The sequence below is a fragment of the Triturus cristatus genome, chromosome 12 (assembly GCF_964204655.1).
Source record: "Triturus cristatus chromosome 12, aTriCri1.1, whole genome shotgun sequence".
In the NCBI taxonomy this organism is placed as follows: domain Eukaryota; kingdom Metazoa; phylum Chordata; class Amphibia; order Caudata; family Salamandridae; genus Triturus; species Triturus cristatus.
In genome coordinates this window covers 294,925,397-294,945,250 of record NC_140595.1, presented here as the reverse complement: position 1 = coordinate 294,945,250, position 19,854 = coordinate 294,925,397, and the positions used below count along the sequence as shown (strand labels likewise).

General features: G+C 42.1%; 1 protein-coding gene across 3 annotated transcripts in view; it reads right to left on the bottom strand.

Moving 5' to 3' along the window:
- CSNK2A2 (casein kinase 2 alpha 2) overlaps positions 1 to 19,854 on the bottom strand; it is a 367,342-nt gene that overhangs the window by 288,513 nt on the left and 58,975 nt on the right. For all 3 annotated transcript variants that reach the window (XR_014972222.1, XM_085638579.1, XM_085638580.1), the window contains exon 2: positions 3,874 to 3,985. Coding sequence is in view for 2 of the 3 variants with exons in the window: in XM_085638579.1 (XP_085494705.1) it covers positions 3,874 to 3,985 (112 nt within the window). In the remaining variant the exon portion in view is untranslated. The remainder of the gene's footprint in view (positions 1 to 3,873; positions 3,986 to 19,854) is intronic.

Here is a 19,854-nt window from a genome sequence, read left to right as displayed (position 1 = left end):
TATTACTTCAGGAGCATTCCGATTAATTTATCACGCCTGTTGTTCAAACCCTTGAACATGCTTCTAATGTATGTGATCTGGCCAATTGCAGCCGGTAATGAAAACGCTTGGAGAAATGGAGTCCATAGAAAAGAAATCCCTACACTACGACTCCAGGAAGGTCCTTGTCAGAGGCATTATTTGGAAGTGGCAACTGTATGACTAAAAACAGTGTACTGTTTGACACATCTAGCTTCTGTTGGAATAGCTGTTTATCCCCAACCAAAATTAAAATAAGATTTGTACAAAGCCTGCTGCTATGGTCCATGCCTAAAATTAGGGAAATGGCAGTAATTACTAAATTGAATAGGCGAGTGAGCTGAAGTGGGGATGCTGCATGTAAGCGACATACTTGAAAACGTGAATCTTCAAAGTTGTGTAAATTAGGGAACTATATCCTGTCCCACGAGCCCATTTATGGATCACGGAGAAAGCAATAAAACATACATACGGAAGGATAATATCCGGTGCTATAAAATGGCAGCGTTTAAGTGAGCAGGTGGTCAAAGGGGGTAAGACGGGCAATTCCACCTCAAGGGACACTTTAGGGGTGGGTGAGTTGGAGAATATAGGGGTAGGGGTCACTTAGTATAAGTGGTGAGAAAGAGAGCAGTATGGACGACATGCAGCTGGGAGGATAGTCATGATGATAAGGCAAGTTAGTTAATCTGTTTCTTGTAAACAGATAAGAATCAATTAAGATAGTTACATGTAATGAGATTGGATTACTGAATAAGCGTTTAGTTTGGGTCAATCATAAACTGTCTAGGTTCATTTAAAATTGATGTGATCTTTTTCAGGAAACACATTTTAGATCAAATAATCCAAAAATAGCTATTCCTAGATATTTAACGTGTGTGTTTTCTTCATCATCCCAGGAAGCAATGAGGGAGAAACTATCTAGCAGCAAATTTGAATTGGCAAATAGTGGAAGTCAAAAGAGATAACAGTAGGTGTATCTGGGTGAAAGGTTTATTAGATCTATCAATTAATTTAGTAAACCAAAAGTAATTTATTATGGTCCAATAGGAGATGAGATTGGGGCCCTCACCCAGGTTTATGAACTCTCCATGGATGCAACAGGACCACTAATCCTCGGTGGAGATTTTATTTGTATTCAGAATTTAAGTTTAGATTTGGCAAATAGGGCTAAAGGACAACTTAAACCTAAAACATTAGCTGCATTGTCACAATTTAAATAAGATTTAGCAACGGTTGAACCTTGGCGCTCACACCATCCTTATTTTTGGTAATTTACTTGTTTTCATGCGCTTTAACACTGCTCCTCTTTCGGATTTATTTCTTAGTTTCTCAGATAGTAAGAATAGGATTATCGACATAGTTGCTAAAGTCTTTTCAGCTCATTCAATAGTCTCTCTGGTCCTATAAGTCCAGGTTCAAATTAGGCTCACCTAGAGATGGCATATAGAAAGGTTTCTCTTGGTAGATCAGGTCTGGAGGGAAGAAACCAAAATATTAATTGGGGAGTTTTTTTTCAAATCAATAGGAATTCAGCCCCAATTTTTTCTATTTGGGAATCCTTTAACGCCACGTTAGGAGGATGTGTTATCGCCTATAAGGTCAAGGTAATTGGGTACAGGCGCCAACATAACAGGCGAGCTACACCAGGCTCTTAATGCTGCCATGGAGGTCATTGTAATAAGTTCAGACCGGAACAAAAGTTTGCTCTCACAAGCAAATCCAAAATTTCAGAGAATTCTTTTTATTAGAAGAGATAGGTAACGAGAAGACCTTTCGGCAGAAGACATGTGAAGAATACCAATAGATTGGTAAACTTTTGTTATGCTCCTCTGAGGTAAGACAAAAACAAGAACAGAATCCAGACGATTTTTTAATCTACGACTAAGGCGCAGACAAATAATCCAAAGGAAATTAATGAGATTTTTCTCCAGCATCAAAAGGAAATCAGAATGTGGAGCAAGTACCTGTGGTTAAGCTGGAGCAGTAGCTCGACTCTTGGAGGAATACCAAAAAGAGTCTTATAGTGAAAATAGTGAAGTTGTGGCAACTATGGTATTCCAATAGTTATAGAAAGGAACCACCAAATTATTTTGGAAATTTATATCCCGCACTCCTTTATTGATGCAGTAATATATATATTTTTTTTTTAAATACAAGCTATCGCACAATGTTAACTCATATTGACCAATTAGTCTCTTAAATTTTGATTATAAATTATTTACCAAAATAACTGCAGAAGAATGGCTCCTACAGCATAAAATATCATCCATAAGGACCAGAATAATTTTAGATCATCTAGATAAATAGCAGCAAATACTAATTACTTGACTATTTTTCACTTCATCAAATTAAAGCAGCAATAATAATGATAGACGCTGAGAAGGCGTTTGATTTGGTCTTTTGTCAAGCAGCATTTTTGATTTCCTTTTCCTGTGCAATTCCCATCTATGTTGGATAACGTCTATAGAGCTGCAAAGGCAAGGATAATGATTAATTCTACGTGGAAATGGGATTCAGGCGATAAAAAGGAGGCACCCAACAAGGCAGTCCGTTGTCGCCGATTTAAAAAATTATATATTTACTGAGCACTTAGCAACGAAGCTTCGTAATGAGCGTGCGGTCAAACCAGTAGAGGGGAGGTCAAAAAGTTTTTAGCTGATTATATCATTTTATATCTGAAAACTGAAAAACGAAATATTGAAGCTGCTTTCGATGAAATACACAAATGTACAGCATTGGGGGATACAAGATTAACCACTCAAAATCCGAAGTTTTAGTGTTTAATGCTGAAATTAACTATCTTCCACAACAGTTAGAACACCAGTTTATGCTACAGTGTGCCCTGCTCACTTTTTGGGGATTTACATCACCTCTGTTTCAACTAATTGGGAATGGTGAAGAAAGTTAAGGTACTTCTCAATAGTTGGTCATTACTCACATGATATTAGATTGGCCGTGTTTCACTTATAAAAATTTGGTTTTACCCCTATTTTTATTTATCTTCCCTAATGTTCCTATCAAACTTAATGCATTTTTTCACAAAGTTGATTCACTTTTGAGAAAATTAATTTGGAATAAGCATTCAAGGTTACGATTATTGGCTTCACAATTAAATAAGGAACGGGGGTTGACTCTACCGAAGCTTTATTAGGATGAACGAAATGCACGCATTTTCAAAGAATTGGTATCTAATTTTATAATTTTTTGCCTTTGAATAGGATAAAGCCATTTGGCTTTGCTAATGGTATTGCACAGCTAAGCAAATGGCTTTAAATTAATCAAAGGCGAGACCTATTGCATTTTCAATGCTTGTTTTTAAAGAATTTGGAGGGTATCCAAACAGAGGAGATTGAAAAGTGCACAATCTCCCCATATCCAAGTCATCCAAACACAAGGAAGAATTTGTGCACAAACGATGGATGGGAGAAATAATTCTTTAGTACAGCTATCCAAAACATTTAGAGATCTACAGAGAAATAAGTTTGGGATAAGGAAAGGAGAAAGTTATAATGGTCCTATTGATGAAATAGGTTTTTAGGAGATATACATACAGCATAAAGACAGAAGAAGATAAAAGCTAGGGCACTTGGAGTTTGAGTGTCCAGACTTTCTGCCGCTAATTAATTTTAATCATTTGGAAATGTCCCTCTAAATAAGCATGCATGCATGCATCCAACTGACTCACATATCCACCGCTCAAATGAACTCATATTTCCCTATACTAATTCACCACGAATCCTTTTGGGTTTTAAAGTAGCATGCTACTCGCCAAAAGCGCTTTGACGCCTCATCAGGGGTAGTAAGTGGTATATAAATACATTTACACTATTGGTGAGGTGGATAATGCCTTACCTTCAGAATTTTCACGACCACCCTTTCATTGTTTGTGATATTAATGGCCTCAAACACTTCACTGTACTTCCCCCGGCCAAGCTTCCTCACCAACTGGTAGTCATCCTGGTTTCTGAGAAACAAAAAAGAAGAAGTTGTCAGCCAACACTGGAGTAGGTGGACTGCATAGCAAATACTCCAGTATACTGCTTCCAGTCCCAAGAAATTCAACTATAACAGACCCTGGGACACAAAATTTACGATATGTGTAAATGGTCAGACTTTCTATGGACACTGAAAATTAAGTGTATAATATTTACAACAGATAAAATGCCTACAAGTCTGGGCCTGATGAGAGGAGCAGAGTGCACTGGGTGACCATGGGAAGTGAAACAAGCATTTACAATGCAACGGTCTCGGCATTGTTAAAGTTAGAGCCATTGGCATTGCTCATGACAATGCCGTTTCTTTAAATGTTTTAAAAACAAAAACAAACAAAAATAATGTCATGAGCAATGCCAATAGCTCTAACTTTACCAATGCCGAGACCATTGCATTGTAAATGCTTGTTGTACAATGTGCCTCTGGGGCGTGGACACGCCTCCCATATCTGGAATGTCAGGTGTTTAAAAGTAAAATGTGTTGCACGGGCGGGTGTGCTGAGCAAACCGCCGTAAACCAGCAATGACTTTGGAGACGGGCTAAGAGGAGCTTTAAATATGGAGTGGTGAATAAAGGCGCCATCTGTTCCGGCCGTAAAGCCGTCATGTACCGGGAGACGGGGGGGGGGCGAGGGGCTCGACGCGGGGAAACGTTCCTTAAATGAAGAAACATTTCACAGGAGGGGGTCCACACGTTTCCCTTAGTTTGTTCTGAATATATTACCCTACAGTCTTCAGCTCCGTCCTCCCCACAGCTTGCTCGGTAACGCGCAAGGATTTTATGCAGCTTCGTTTAAATGATCCTTTTGCCATTGGCGCGCTCCCTGTTTTCTACTTTTTCGTGTAACTTTCAGTCTCGACAGGTAGTTGCTGCCTCCTTTCAACATATAGAAGCAGCAGCCCAGCGCTGTATGCTCTGTGTGTGGCTCAGCTTAGGCTCCAGTGTGTGTTTTTGTTGTTTGTGTGTTTGTTTTGTGGCAGACAGCTCAAGTTCACTGGTGAACTCTTGAACCCAGAACTGAGTTTCTCCTTCGGTTTCACCAGACATTCAGCATCTTTTATTTGCTAAATGTGTTTGTGTACTTGTGAACAACTTAACAGGAGTTTAGTGCTCGAATGTTTGTGGCCTGTCTACCTTCCAGTTTTACATTTTGTTCGAGACACGGCCCTTCAGAATTGCAGGAAATGTCCTGGGAAATCTCCACCCTTGGATTTGGGAAGCCTCTTCTTTCTACCAGTCCTATTTTCGTGGGAGAAAGAGAATGGGATACGTTTAACGAGGGAATCCTTTGCCCCCCAGGTTACAGGTATTTTGAGCATCACTGGGCATTCTATATTTTAGAGCTAAGTGGGTGAGGACATCTAACAAGGGTATGGGGCGCACATATTCTTCCCGTGTTTTCCCCAGAGGAAATTCCAATCAATTCCCACCCAACTCATTGCATGTTTAGCACGGATAATCGAGACACACATTCAATAGATCGCAATTTAGGCACAGGGACCCCGACGGTGATCCCCACAATCAGTACATTTTATACCTGATAATTATACATATTAACCGAAACCTTTAGAGACGGCTGAGTAAGTAGTGACGTGAGAAACCAGTCCCAAGAGGCAACTGGAGTTTCCTTGAGGGAGAACAGGCCGTGGCACAAGCTCGTAGGGTGAATCGTTGAACATGGAGCTGGCGAACGTATGATGCCCTCATACCACGGGGCCGGGTGGGAGGGGACCCTAACAAGAGGGATTCGAAGGTTATTGTGTTCGTGGCCTGGCACCTGACCTATAAGATCCTAAAAGGCTCGGGTCGGCCTGTTCGGTTTACAGATGGCAATTGGTTAAAAAAAAAAAAGCGTTCCCGGAGTAGAGCTTGCTTGTCAGGTTGAAAGGTACTTAGTGGCTACCTTTTGATCCTGTACAAATGGAGGTGGGGCAGTCTAGCCTTCATCTCGGGGGCCGTAAAAGTTCAACCTCCTCCGCCTAGTGTCTATGGAGGAAGGAGGGAAAAACCTGGTAGGAACTGGTTCTCCTTATTTTCTGTTTTATTAGAGGATTGCCATCTTTGATTTGATGGCTGATTGATCGCCTGTCATCTGGTCAGCCTTTGATCTATTCATTCCTGATAAACATCAATAAATCACTCACCATGGAAACACACACGCTCCTTCCTGACAGCCCAGCCACCAGCAGGACAACTTCTTTTTCTGCTCTCCTATTTTCCTGTCCTCTGTTTTAATTCCCCCTCTGAAGTTTTGCAGCTGCAGCATCCCCTGGCACACCTACTAAGCTGTGTGTTTTTTGTCTGCGCGCGAGATCGTTAACCGGCCAGCTGCAGGATTTGTTAAAGATCTCACCAGTGCCCGCTTAAATACACCTATCTTGCTTTCCACTGAAACGGAGTCCAGGCTGCTGCCCGTGTTGTGTAGACAGCAGGGCCATCGTCAAAGGTTAATAATGTTAAAAAATATTAACAACAGTCTTCAGGCATGCTGTTTTATAATCCTCAATGCCGCCTGCTCTGAAGTTTGTGTACCTGCCTGTACAGCGCGTTATATGCGGTACTAATACAGCCTACGTGCATTCATACATTTCCACAAGCCGGTCAGCAGTAGCTAACCGAATGTCCCTTTGGAACAGGGATGCTGGCCTGCGCGGAGGAGGAGGAGGCGCCTTTGATGTCGGGGATTATCTACACAGGAAATGAAACCGAAGACCGAATATTTAATTCTGGCCAGTCTTTGCAAGGCTGCTTTGCACAAGCACAGAGTGGGAGGAACTTGTTTTTTTTCTTTTCCATTCTGGAGCATATGGCATTTTTGAGAGCAAACATACACATGTAGTGTCTACGCTTCTTAGATTGGAAATTCAAGACAAAGCCTCAAGCACGTCATTTTCGGATTCGGGGGCGTGTTTTTCTTTTCTCTCCTCTTGCCATTGGCTGGAGGAGATAATCAGAAAAGTAGAAAAAAACACGCCCCCGAATCCGAAAAGGACAAGCCCGAACGGAGAGACGATCCTCTTCTCCAATGGCTGGCCAGCATTCAAGAGGCCAGCCAATGGAGAAGAGGAGAGAAGAGGGGCGGGTTCAAGCCCCTCTTCTCCAAAACATTAAATCTCCGACTTCCGGTTCTGCCTTCGGCAGACCGGACGGTCCTCGACCTAAAAACATTTCAGCTGTGCCTGGCCACGGAAGTCTAGTAGAGTAACTGGGAATTATACTTAGCTAGAAAGAGGGAAGGAGTTTGGCACCAGCCTTGAGATATATAATGTGATGGCACTGGGAGCCAGCCGTCTAGTATGGCTCTGAGATCTGGGGTCACGCTAACTGTAATATCCTAACATCTGCAGCAAATAGTTTTATTAGGTCCCTCTTTGCTCTGCCAAAGAGCACATTTCTAACCCCACTGCACCTTGATATGGCCTTCAGGAAAACTTCTTGGTAAGTTGAGCCTAGGTCCTTGCTCTATTGATATAGACTAAGGACCTTGCACGCTTAAGGAGCATATAGGAAATCCTTAAGGGAACTCTTGGCCACTCCTGGTGCTCACGAAATCCCATGGCTAGTTCATGTTAGAACCCCACTGAGGAAGCTGGGGTAAGGGAAAATTTGGGTAAGGCCAGAGGAATCGATCTCTAAAACTGACATTAAATGGGCCTGCTGGGAGTATGCATATGAAGTATTATCCATAGCAGCAAAGGTGCTTTAACTAAAGAATTTACCAACTTAAAATTGCTCCCTGTGTATGAAAAGACGATCGACGAAATTACGCCCCCTCTAGCTCAGAAATATTTTCTATAATTAAGGTATCAGTCCCTCCCTCCTAGAGCATTCTGTACCAAGTGGGCCAGAGTACAACATAGGGGTGATGAGTGCCCAGTGTGTGGGGGGCCTCCCCGAGACCATACCCCATATTCTATTTATGTGCGCTGCTTATGACCTACAGAGGAAACAAGCATTGATAACGCCAATAGGTCTCGCCTAGGGGTAATCTTTTGTCTTTAGCAATTAGGAGGGGGTGGTGAATAGGATTACCTGTGGGGGTGGTGAACGGGAGGGCAGAATAATTAATGATAAGTGGGCGCACTTAATAGAACACCCCCAGAACAATATATATTTATTCCAGTGTTAAGATGTTAAAGTCATTTTCAGAAGCAACACATAGCACCTATAACCTGCTAACAGTACGCACAGGCGTGCATTTAGGTAAGAACACACGACAAGTTGGTACACTTTCAAAACAAATAACATTTTTAACATTAAAAAAAGGAACATGAACAAAGGAAAAATTATCAATGCTAATGCAGTAAAACATGAGAGATGATGCAAAACCTTTTTCAACAACTTGAGTTATAGTTAAAAAGTTTGGTGCACTGAAAACCCCTGGCATCCCACACTGTAAATACACCGGGGCAGATGGCCAAAAGATTGACAAACGCAAACAGACATCCTCGGAGAAACAGTGCCTGACATTTGATATCGGTCTTTGAAAGAACAGCAAAGGCGACAAGATAAGAATAAGAATTACAGCCCTCAACGCCTAAATGTACATATTTGCCGTGTCTTGAGCTGTCTGAATTGCGAGATCATTGTACTGTACTGTCTTGATTTGGTTTTTTTGGCTTTATGTTTTATCTTTGAATAAAAAGATCTTTAAAAAAAAAAGAATTACAGCCATGTTTACAGAAAAGCACAGCGAGTGAAAACAAAGAGCGCTCTTCTCAACTGCTCACATGAAACTGTGTTGAACTGTTTGAAAAAAAGGTAATCATAGGTTAAGCAGAGCATTAATCTATTAAAAGTCATGGAAGCAAATCCTGCATGTGCTCATTAGCATCATTTGAATCATACTGTCCACTCTCCCTTCTTTAAAAGCAGAAAGCCGTGTGTGTACGTGCACTGACTTAATGGCTGCTTGTGACCGAGTGTGCTTGTGTATCTGTTTTTGTGTATGCACCAGTGTTTTCACATTCCTTTGACTTGTGCTGTGTATGGTTTATTTGGATGAGAGTCTTTATATAGCCATTGCTTTAAATAATTTATCATAAATACTACTACATACAAAAAATCTCAAGGACACCATATTTTTGATTCAAAGAAATAGGAGATGGAGCTGTAATTAAGTAACAAGCAAGCAGCAAGACACTGCTAGGATGTTAAAATCATTTTCAGAAGCGATGCATGCAACCTGTAACATGCCAACAGTATGCGCAGGCGGGCATTTCGTCAAGTGCACTAGACCAGTTAGTACACTTTAAAAGCATGTAGCATCTATAACATTAAACAAGCATTGGCATAGCCAATAGGTTTCACCTTTGGGACCTTAGAAGTGTTTAGCCATGCAACAGTTGCATAACTAAATACTTATAAGGTCCCAAAAGCAAGACCTATTGGCTATGCAAAGCGGCCGTCCGGCCGCTAAAGTGAAAGTGATTGCGATCAAACATCAAAGCAGCCGTGAAAGTGAAACTAATCGCGGTAAAGCGCAGCACGCGCGCCCGTGCACATGCACTGTAGCTCTAGGCTGGCCTGGTAGCACTTTTTGGAGCCCTCTCAATAAGTCTCGCCAGACCAGCGCATGCACTGGGTCAGGCGAGACCTAAAAAAGGAACAAGGGAAAAATTGCTAATGTTAATGCAGTACAACGCGATATGAGAGATCATGCAAACTTTAACAACTTATATTATACTAAAAAGGTTTGGTGCAATGAAACGCCTTGGCATCACCCACTATAAATACACAGGGGCAGATAGTCAAAAGTAAACAGGCACACTCTTGGAAACAGCTTCTGACATTTGAACTCTGTATTTAAATGAGCAGCAAATGTGACAAGGTAAGACAAACATCAACTGTCAAGTTAACAGAAAAGCTCGTAGCTACTCAAAACACAAGCGCTTGTGTGAAGTGCTCATTCAGAATTAACAAATGTGCCCAAGGCAGTAACTAAAATAAGACCAGTGGAAAGCTACAAGTTATGGGGCTCAGCTCTGTGAGTGAACAACCGCTGAAAAGGAGGAACAAATAGTAAAGATAATCCACTGGAAAGCAAGGATTTTTAAAGGACACTGAAAGAAACAAATGAAAAGCAATGGGCGGGGACGCAAGCCCACAAAGTATATACAATAGGTCTTGAAAAGAGAGCACAAGCGCGGTCTAGGCTTGACCAAAAAATGGTCATTGCCGCTGTACAGGAACTTGGGTACCTGGAGCCACTTAGTATTTTAAGGACAGGTAGCTCTAGGTTGGTGGCAATTGCGAAATATTTCATGGCTGCCTGGATCTGGTGTTCAAAATGTATCCAAATTAGTGATCAGGAACCACTACGATAGTCATGCGGGTGGGCCCGGAGAGGTTTTATTATTTCTCCCTCTGCTTAATAGATTGCTTTAATCTCTTTTTGCATGCTTACCTTGTACTTTAATCTCAGTATCTACCAATATTCCTGTGACCGCATTTTCGATAGTGGTTTTTAACGTAATTCTATTTAGCCATCCCCTAATCTAAATTCATCTGCACTGTGTTATATGTGAACGAAGAGCCTGAACGAAAAACTGCAGTTCAATGCATAGTGGTCCGCTGCTATTTTGTACATTCATCTGGGCCCACAAGATTTAAAAAATCGATTGCATACAGTTGTTTTGGAAGAAACTGAATATTTATTCGAATAGCTGCAATGTTTGTGCATAGTGGGCCAAGGGAGCACTACAACACATTATATATTTATTGTGATCCCATAGTATACCTCTTTTTTTCTTTTTCTTCCGATGAGTGGTATATCAAGCCCATATGTACATTGATAAGTAGATCTCACGCAACATAGGTGTCGTCATTATAAAACTGCGAAGGCCTTGTATTCTGAGATAGGTGAGTCAGGGAAACCTCAATGATGCACTGTATGAAGATTGCGCTTTTAAGATTTTTAATTTTAACGGCATCTATGGATATTGATTGGATTGTTTTAATATGCTCTTATTGTATATGTGCTTTTAAGATCCTCTGAGATCGAAATAAGCTTTTTAGGATGATGATGACAGGGAATTAAACTTAGCTAGAATGAGGGAAGAAGTTTGGTACAGGCAGTCAGCATCCAGTCACCGAGACAGGAAAATGTCAGAGTAAATTATTATTTATGTCAGAATGGGTTCAGCAGGAAACAGCAATGTGGGTGGTGATTGCAGGGTCATGATTACTGCAGAAGCTGCAGTAGAAACTCGGCCCAAAGGGTCTGTGGGGGAATACTGAACCAGCTGTGTCAATCAAAGCTTTCTATGCTCTAGATCAATGGTTCTTAACCTTTTAACTTCTGTGGACCCCCACTTAAACATTACTGGAACTCCGGGACCCCCACAGAATCACTATTGGAATCCAGGGACCACCACGGAGTCATTACTGGAAGCCTGGGACACCAGCCTAAGCTTTTCGATGATTTAAACCACAAATCAACACACTAAAAAAGTAGAACGAAGCATTTATCAAACAAATATACAAATGATGAAAGATTTTATTTAATTCACAAAAATAAAAACAAAATAAAAATTTTAATAGGAAGGTTTGAGCTTTTCTAAATTCAACTGAGGCTACTCGTCGCCCATACTATATGTGGCTTTATGCACTTGCCCTGCTCCCATGTATCAATCTGAGGATACTAACTTAGGTCCTGGTTTATATCTTGACGGTATGTATTCTCCATCACAATGGCGATGGAGTATACTTCCCGCGAAGATAATGGTTCGCCCATCCGATTTAGATGCAGACGGACCATAGTTTTAATCACGGCAGAGACTACGTATCTGCCTTGATTTAACCCTCCGATGGACCTGCAGAGTAAGGGCCATCAGAGGGAGACCTTCAATTCCATCTCGCTGAGAATGACGGAATTTCAGGTCAGTTTTCACTACTCATCACTGCCAGGAAAATCCTGGCAGTCGCAGTAAGGGGCAGTGGAAACTGCTAAATGCTTCCCTTGCCAAAAAGAAAACCCAAATTTCTGGATCTTCTTTCTGAAATTAAAAAAAGGAAACTGATTGGTGCAGAGCTCCGTCGTGTTGACCGGGCTCTGCATCAAATAGCGAAGTGCACTGGCGATAACCGCTGTCACAGAGCTCCCTGTCACTGTTTTATAAATGAGTAATTTACTCCATCGCCCTGGCAGAACGGGTTGTCCTCCAAGATATAAATCTAGCCCTTAATTTTTAGCCTCCAATTTCAAATTGCTTCACCATTACAGGACGTTTTAAAATGTAACATTTTTCGTCTCCATTTATATACATTTTATTAGTCTTAATATTATTTTATTTTTTAAGCAGTCGTGGAGCCAGTTTTGCGTACCCCCAGGGGTCCCTGAACCACAGGTTAAGAACTACTGCTCTATACTGTGACTGTCCTTTATTATTCAGACTATGTTGGGATGTACTCCTGGACTGAATTAGTGCCCATGTAAGCCTTTTGCTCCCACACTGTACTAGAGGCAACTGTGCTTAAGCTGAAACAATATTTAATGTAAAATGCTATAACTACGGGCTCAGTGACAGGAAGTTGTAAATGGGTCTGCGTCATGGAAAAAAACATATGAAAAAGGTTGGGAGAGTTGCCATATTGCCCTGTGATGTAGGAGGTCAGCAGCTACATCAATTATCAACAAAGCAAATCATTGAATCTACCACAGTAACAATTTAAATGAGTGCTTCTTAATGTTCAAAATGCAAACACATTCAAGCAAAGAGAGTTCAATGCTCAGTTGTAACAGTACTAGAGATTAGGCCTGGGCGGAGTTCGCGGAGTTCTGGGGACATAAAAACTCAGCGGAGTTCTGCAAGCGGCGGAGTGTGGAAAGAACTGCTGTTCGCACTGATCTTCCTGCCACTCGTGTAAAAATTCTACCTGAGCGGCAGCTCACGCTCGTCAACTTACGTTGGGCGAGTGGGGAAAAAAAAACTCTGCTGCGCTATATGGAGCAGAGTTTTCTGCACTCCGCGGAATGCGGAAAACTCGGCAAACTCCATGAACGAAGCGGAGTTCACCACCCAGGTTTACAAGAGATGCAAGGAGTAGTGAATTTATATGTTTAAGTGTTTGTCTCATCTAGCACAGCTCTGTTGCCTTGCACTCTCTTTGGAGTTCATGGATGCAATATTTGGCAAAGAGCGAATGTGAAGTGGGGGCAGTTAGTCTAGTCCAAAGTTGAAGTGGGTCTTTCTGCCAGGCTGCCTTTGGTCATTAAGCCTCGTAATATTGATCTATGTACCGATGTTTAGCAGCAGGCAGAGTGTGCTTTAGACTCTCCAACAATTCCCCCATTCACTGCATTCCATTAAACCTGGAGTTAATAAGTTAACTTCCAGTTTGGTAGTAAGCACAGGCTTCCCAATAATGTGCTCTTTGGTATCAGCACTGTGTAAACTTCCATTTTCATTCACAAGCAAATGCCTAGGTTTTGCTCTGAGGATACTAGGTGCATTCTAGAATCTTGGCTTCTTAACTTGGAAAGATTTGAATCAGCAACTGTGCTTACTTAAATATGGGTGGTGGATCCTATGCAACTATGGTAACAGAAGCATCAGTCTAACTGGCTGGTATGTAATGGGAGCACCGTTCAGCAAATATGCTGGGCCCTTGCTTCTGTCCAATCCAGCAAGTTAGAAAGTTTATTTCTCAACTACTTGAGAATCAACGTAAAGGCTCTTTTTGTGGTAACGGCCTTATCTTATCAACACTCAGTTTGGCCATTTGATTTTACAACCAATATTTCTATGACTTTTTCGGTGGTGGCTACTGTTGGTAACATAACAGTACTCAATGCCAGTAATAATCAGGGCTCCTGTCAAATACATACAAAGCTGTTGTGTAAGAAGGGCAGTATTTTTCAAGCCACAGATTACTGGAACTTGTGTGCTTGACCACTTAGATTTTTTTAGACTATGAAAGAAACACCGAAGTTTAATGCTCTCCGTAGATTTGTCACATAATCGTGATGCCCACTGGGGTCATGATCTCAATTTTAGGACAATAAGCCTTGAGATTTGGGTGTATGAATATGAAGCCCTCTGGAATGTCTTAGAGGTGAGATTTGTTACACTGTTTGGCGCTAAGCATCCAGTAAACACTCACTTGCTGAATTTTAAAGTATCTGGAACCTATTAAGTTTTATCTTAATTTTATTTTAAATCTGAGATTATTACTAAACAACACACAATTAATGTGAATTCCCAATGTGGGGGCTGTCAGTGAATGGGTACATCTTTAACAGCATGATAGAACACCATTTTGAGGACCATAGCCACCTGGGAAGATATATGGAGATATAAACCATGTGGCCAATCATTTAAGCCCCAAAGTATGGCAAATTCAGGTTAGGTGTTATGCCAGTCGGTTACGTGTTTTTTACGCCATTAACCAAATAAAAACAAGTATTGGCATAGCCAATAGGTCTCACCTTTGGGTCCTTATAAGTTTTTAACCATGCAGCACATTATCTTGGGTGTTACAACATCTACTAATCTTTAACGTGGAAGCTTTGAAACTAATAGGTACATCATAGAACTGCTTTGAGAAGTACTTATTTAAAGTGTCATTGTATAACTGGTAGTCTGAACTCACATGGAGGCCAGCGTGTAAACTGTTTTTCTCTCAACTTCAACCACTGTCTTGGTGCAATGGAGAGAACTGATATATACAGTTAAGCAACTTCATGTTACTTATTATCAAACTCAGGAAGATTACAGGTTTATGGAAATCCAAATTGATTAACAAAATGTATTAGTCCACTCAGGCAAGACTTAACTAAGCACATCCTGCAGTCAATTACAGACCCCATACCTTTACAAAATATTCATGCTCTTAATCATAAGCATGATTAGTAAAACTTCTAACCACTCTCTGATACATCTTGAGTGCTTAGAGTACATAAACATTAGTAAAAATGTCCCTGCTGAATTAGTTCCTACAATACTAACATCATGAGTGTTAGCACAACAGTTCTTGTATGCCACATTTTAAAACGGACGCTACATTTAGTTGCAAATTTTAGTGTTCACCTTTACATCAGTTGAGATTTAGTGAGAGCATTTCTTCTGCCACCTCTGTGCCTAATGCAGGCAGCTACTTTGTGGGAGTTTACAAGCACTTCACAGCTTGTTCCCTAAGGACACAGGATGGTTGGTAAATGGAGCGTTATGGCTGGGAATAATTTGCTAAATGTTCCAAGGGTAATGACATCTACTGAAATTCCATCCGATAAAAAAAAAAAATATTATATGAACCTCATAAGTAATAGAAGACTATTACTGAGCAACTCCACATGGTCGTGCTTACCTAAAAACAGAAAACGTTTGGTAACAAGACTAGTGAAAAAGAAAAGCAGACAAAATCACTGCTCAGAAAACTGCCCTAGGGCCGGGTGCCAAGTCTACATGAGATGAAAAATCTACCATTTACGAAACAATGTACTAAATCGAAGACTGGAGCAAAACGCTGCCAAAAAGCAACCCTCTTGCCACTCTACTATACCAAGAGTCCTCTCTCGTTAAGTGACCTTTTTAAACTTCGCTGGTGGATTAAAGAATGTGCTGCAAAAAAAGTCTGAAAACATAATACCAAAAGTCCAAACAAACTTTAAAGAAGGTTTCTAAACGCAACATCACAGACACGTTTCATTAAACCATCACAAATGTCACCCTGGTTCATTCCATGATTTATTCGAAGTAGATTATCGGCTTTATAAATTAATAAATAAGATTGTCTATTTCACGGTTGCTAATCTGGAAACCAGTTTATGTTGTAACTAAAGTACTGCAACACAAAGATGCTCTTTAGATCCTAACAGAGAAGACTCCTCTGGATGACAAAGTCAAAGGTCTTTGAGGAAAACAACAATTTATGCATAGCGTTGCTGACACAATTTCACATTCTATTAACTGTGGCGCTCAACAGTAGTCAGCGTGCAGAGAGAGAGCAGAGAAGATGCAGGCTGGAGAAGGTATTTCAGGCACATGGCACAACAGTACAGATTGCAGCTGGCCCAGGCAGTGTCCAACAGTTACAAACCACACGGAAAAACGGGTCAATAGGGCAGCCTGCACACCTGGGAAAGGCACCACCTTATATGCTTCTGGCATTATGAATAGTGGCTAAAGCTCACACTAAACAAAGATGGTGAATGTGGGCATGTGTCGCTTGTTAGTGTAGCAAGTGCTGGAGCACCACGGCCCCACCTTAGTATGGCTGCCTATATCCACCAAGCTGGGGGGAAATGCGTGGGGGGCGGATTTGGAGTGTTCATTGACCCTTGAAGGCTACATGTTAGTATAGTAGCATCAACCATTTCACTGTGCCCCATCTTTGCTTTTTAGCCACACCTCTCACTCCACTAGCAGTGCTTTCTCAGTTCTCACTGGTTCGCAATATCAACAAGCATTTGCAATGCAATAGGTCTCGCATTTAAGAGCTGTTCTCGGAGCACACGCTGCCCATGGCAGGAAGGATGGGAAGACTACCCCGGAAAAGGAATGTATCTGTGGAATGGATGTTGTGTACTCTGTGCGCGCAAGCAGCTCTAGAAGACCTCGCGGGGGATGGCATGGCTGCCGAGAGCCCAGATAAAACAAGCATTGGCATAGCCAATAGGTCTCGCCTTTGGGACCTTGTAAGTGTTCAGCCATGCAACAGTTGCATAACTAAATACTTATAAGGTCCCAAAAGCGAGACCTATTGGCTATGCCAAGAGGCCGTGAAAGTGAAAGTGATCGCGATCGCGATCAAACATCAAAGCGGACGTGCGGCAGTGAAAGTGATCGCGGTCACAATCAAACATGAAAGTGAAAGTAATCGCGGTAAAGCGCGGCCCGCGCGCCCGCGCACATGCACTGTAGCTCTAGGCTGGCCTGGTAGCACTTTTTGGAGCCCTCTCAATAAGTCTTGCCAGACCAGCGCATGCGCTGGGTCAGGCGAGACCTAAATAGCGAGGACAGAGGGACTCGTGCTAAGTAGATTGGTTAGCATAACTAAGCAGGTCTGAGGACTGCTTTTTAAATCAATAAGTCAGACAGCAGCATTCGTTTTTGCTTCAGCTCTTGGGCTAGGTGTTACAAAGTATCGCCTGGTATGGCCCTCGGGTATCGTTTGGCACTCATGTTAATAAACACCCAGGTGAGCGCCCTTGCGAAAGCAGAGCGCACAACGGAGGACTCCTCTGCAGGGCGTTGCCATTGTTGTAATACGAAAAAAAAGGGCTTAGCGGCTAATTAAGAGACGCCGTGTCACGCCGCAAGCAAACGATCCAGTCCGGGTGGGCGAGTCGAAAAGGAGACAGGGAGGGAACAAACAAGCCTCTTTTCAAATAGAAATCCAGCCAATAAAAAGGATGGGCGAAGCTTCCGCTCCACTTACAAAGTCTCCTCAATTACAAGAGGCCTCGCAGTGCGAGCAACGCATGCGCTGCAACGCTAGGCGAAACCTAAAAAGAAGACCACCATATACGGTCTCTTGACCACTGTTATCAAACATGTGAGCGGGGATTTCGATAAGCAATTTTTGAATTATTTTATGGTTATCCACGATGGCGCACTTACGTTATCGTGGGAAAATGTTCATCAACACTGTAAAAACAAGTGGCCTGCTCGTCGAAAAGTGAAATTCGGTAACAGCTGGGTGGGATCCAGAGTGACACAACAGTGACAGCGTGTTGTACGGTCTCTAGAAGTGGGTGGCCTAGTCAATCTTTTCTAGACATATTGTACAGCAGCACTGCTGCAGTGAATAGCTAAAAGTAAAAAAAAAAAAAAAGAAATTGCTATGACATTGCCAGCGTTGGCCTCGTTATAGCACTTTCTTTGACATTGGGAAAAGCAGGATGAAGTGGGGTGTGAGAGAAAATGGGCAATGGGGAAAAGGGGGGCAAGAGGAGAGGGAATGGGGTGAAGTTGAGGTTGAAGGCTGGCAAACAACATTGCACACGTAGGACACAAGTAGAGACCATAAGAGGGCACATAGTAGACAAAGGTTTAGAAGGGTTAAAACGACTGGTGGCTGAGTGAATGCCAAAGTGGGGGCAGAACAATGACTAAAAAGGAGAGTCAGATGGAAAAAGGAGGAGGCAGGTATAAAGAAGGCAAAAGGAAGAGGAGGCAAAAGAAGGGAGGGAAGTAAATCACAGAAACGGCTCTGTCACTTGACCAATAACGGCTGGAGGAAAAAATTATCTGTTTCTTTTTTATAACTGGAAAAAAAAAATTAAAGTACGAATTTTGCTTCTTTTTTAAGCAACCAATCATTCAGCGCAATTCAGGTTTCCTCTGTTATAAATTGAATACACTGAAGGAAACGTTTTGGAGGGTATTTCTTGATCGAATCCCATCCCTTCCTCTGCAAACGACATGGCCTAGTCCCACTGAGTTTGATGAAAATGGGACTGGGTTCATTCAAGTTTAGGGAGGTTGTTTGACTAACAGAGAGGGTGAGCACGCAGGACATTTTTTGTTTTGGAATTAGTTCCCCGGGTAGCTAGTTAATGGTGGCCTCTAGTTGTAAGACCTCCACCATTCCCGCCTACCACACATGAAGAAAGGACTTAAAAAATGGCAATGAAGGACTTTGAGCCTACCAAGAAGCCATATTCAAGCAAAGACTGCCAGCATTAAGGTGAAGGAATTTTACATAGAGACATTTATGCTGTTCAGTTAAAGAAAGTCAGTAAAAGAAACAGTAACAATTTTGAGATTGCGCTTTCTTTGGCACAAACATTCAAATATGTTTAAACACATTTAATACAATAGATTCTCAGACGGACGATGCAGTTCTTACCAGCGCTGTTCACAAAACAATATTTAAAGTTTGCTGAATTCTCCCCATTGGATATTAGTCTTCTTACAGCAAAACCACACCGCCGCCATGACCCGTTGCCCCCACCCTTCCCCATACGGATCAAATGAATAGCTGGACGAGCTAAAAAACAAGCAGCGACCGCGGAGAGGGGGTGAGGGCGGACAAGCAGTGTTGTAGGAGGGGTGAGCGGGGATGGGGGCAGCACGGGCGAAGCTGGAACACTTAAACGACAAATGAAGATGCCGCAAACGTTTCATACACGAAGTAAACAAAACCGAACACTTAACATGAGCAGCGGCAGGCCAAAAAAACACAAGCATTTGCAATGCAATCGGTCTCGCACTAGTAAAACTTAGAGCTATTGAGGTTGCAAATAACAATGTTTATTAGCTATGTTTTTTTTGTAAAATATATCCCAGCAGTAGCATAAGCAATGAAAGAAAATCCAAGAAGCAAGGAAGGGGTGTAGTTCCACAGGCTCTTGTTTTCTGATAGCTTAGACTGCAGTTTCTGTGTATGAAAAAGTACAGGCTTATTGTAAATACAGCAAAAGACAATTGATGGACGAAATGCAGAACAAATCAAAACATTCACCCCCAGTCAAGAGATCTGGGTTAAATCCATCATTCTTTTGCTCACCATGCCACCCCAGTTTAGACCTGGCCATATGCAAATCAGTCTTGACACTGTGCCTCATGGGAACAGTCCAGCCCGAACTGCCAAGCCAGGTCCTCCCTGGACCAGAAACAAGCATCCTAGGACCGGTTTCGGGGTTTCACCCCTCTTCAGCCAGTATAGCTTGATTCCAGCGGCACAGTGAGCCAAGGACCCACGTCTGGGCATACCTGGCGCACTTAGGGCAAGAAAGCGAAAGACACACAATTGATGGACAGAATGCATAACAAGTCAAAACATGTACCCCCAGTCAAGAGATCTGGGTTAAATCCATCATTCTTTTGCTCAACATGCCAACCCAGTTTCGACCTGGCCAGGGAGGACCTGGCTTGGCAGTTCGGGCTGGACTGT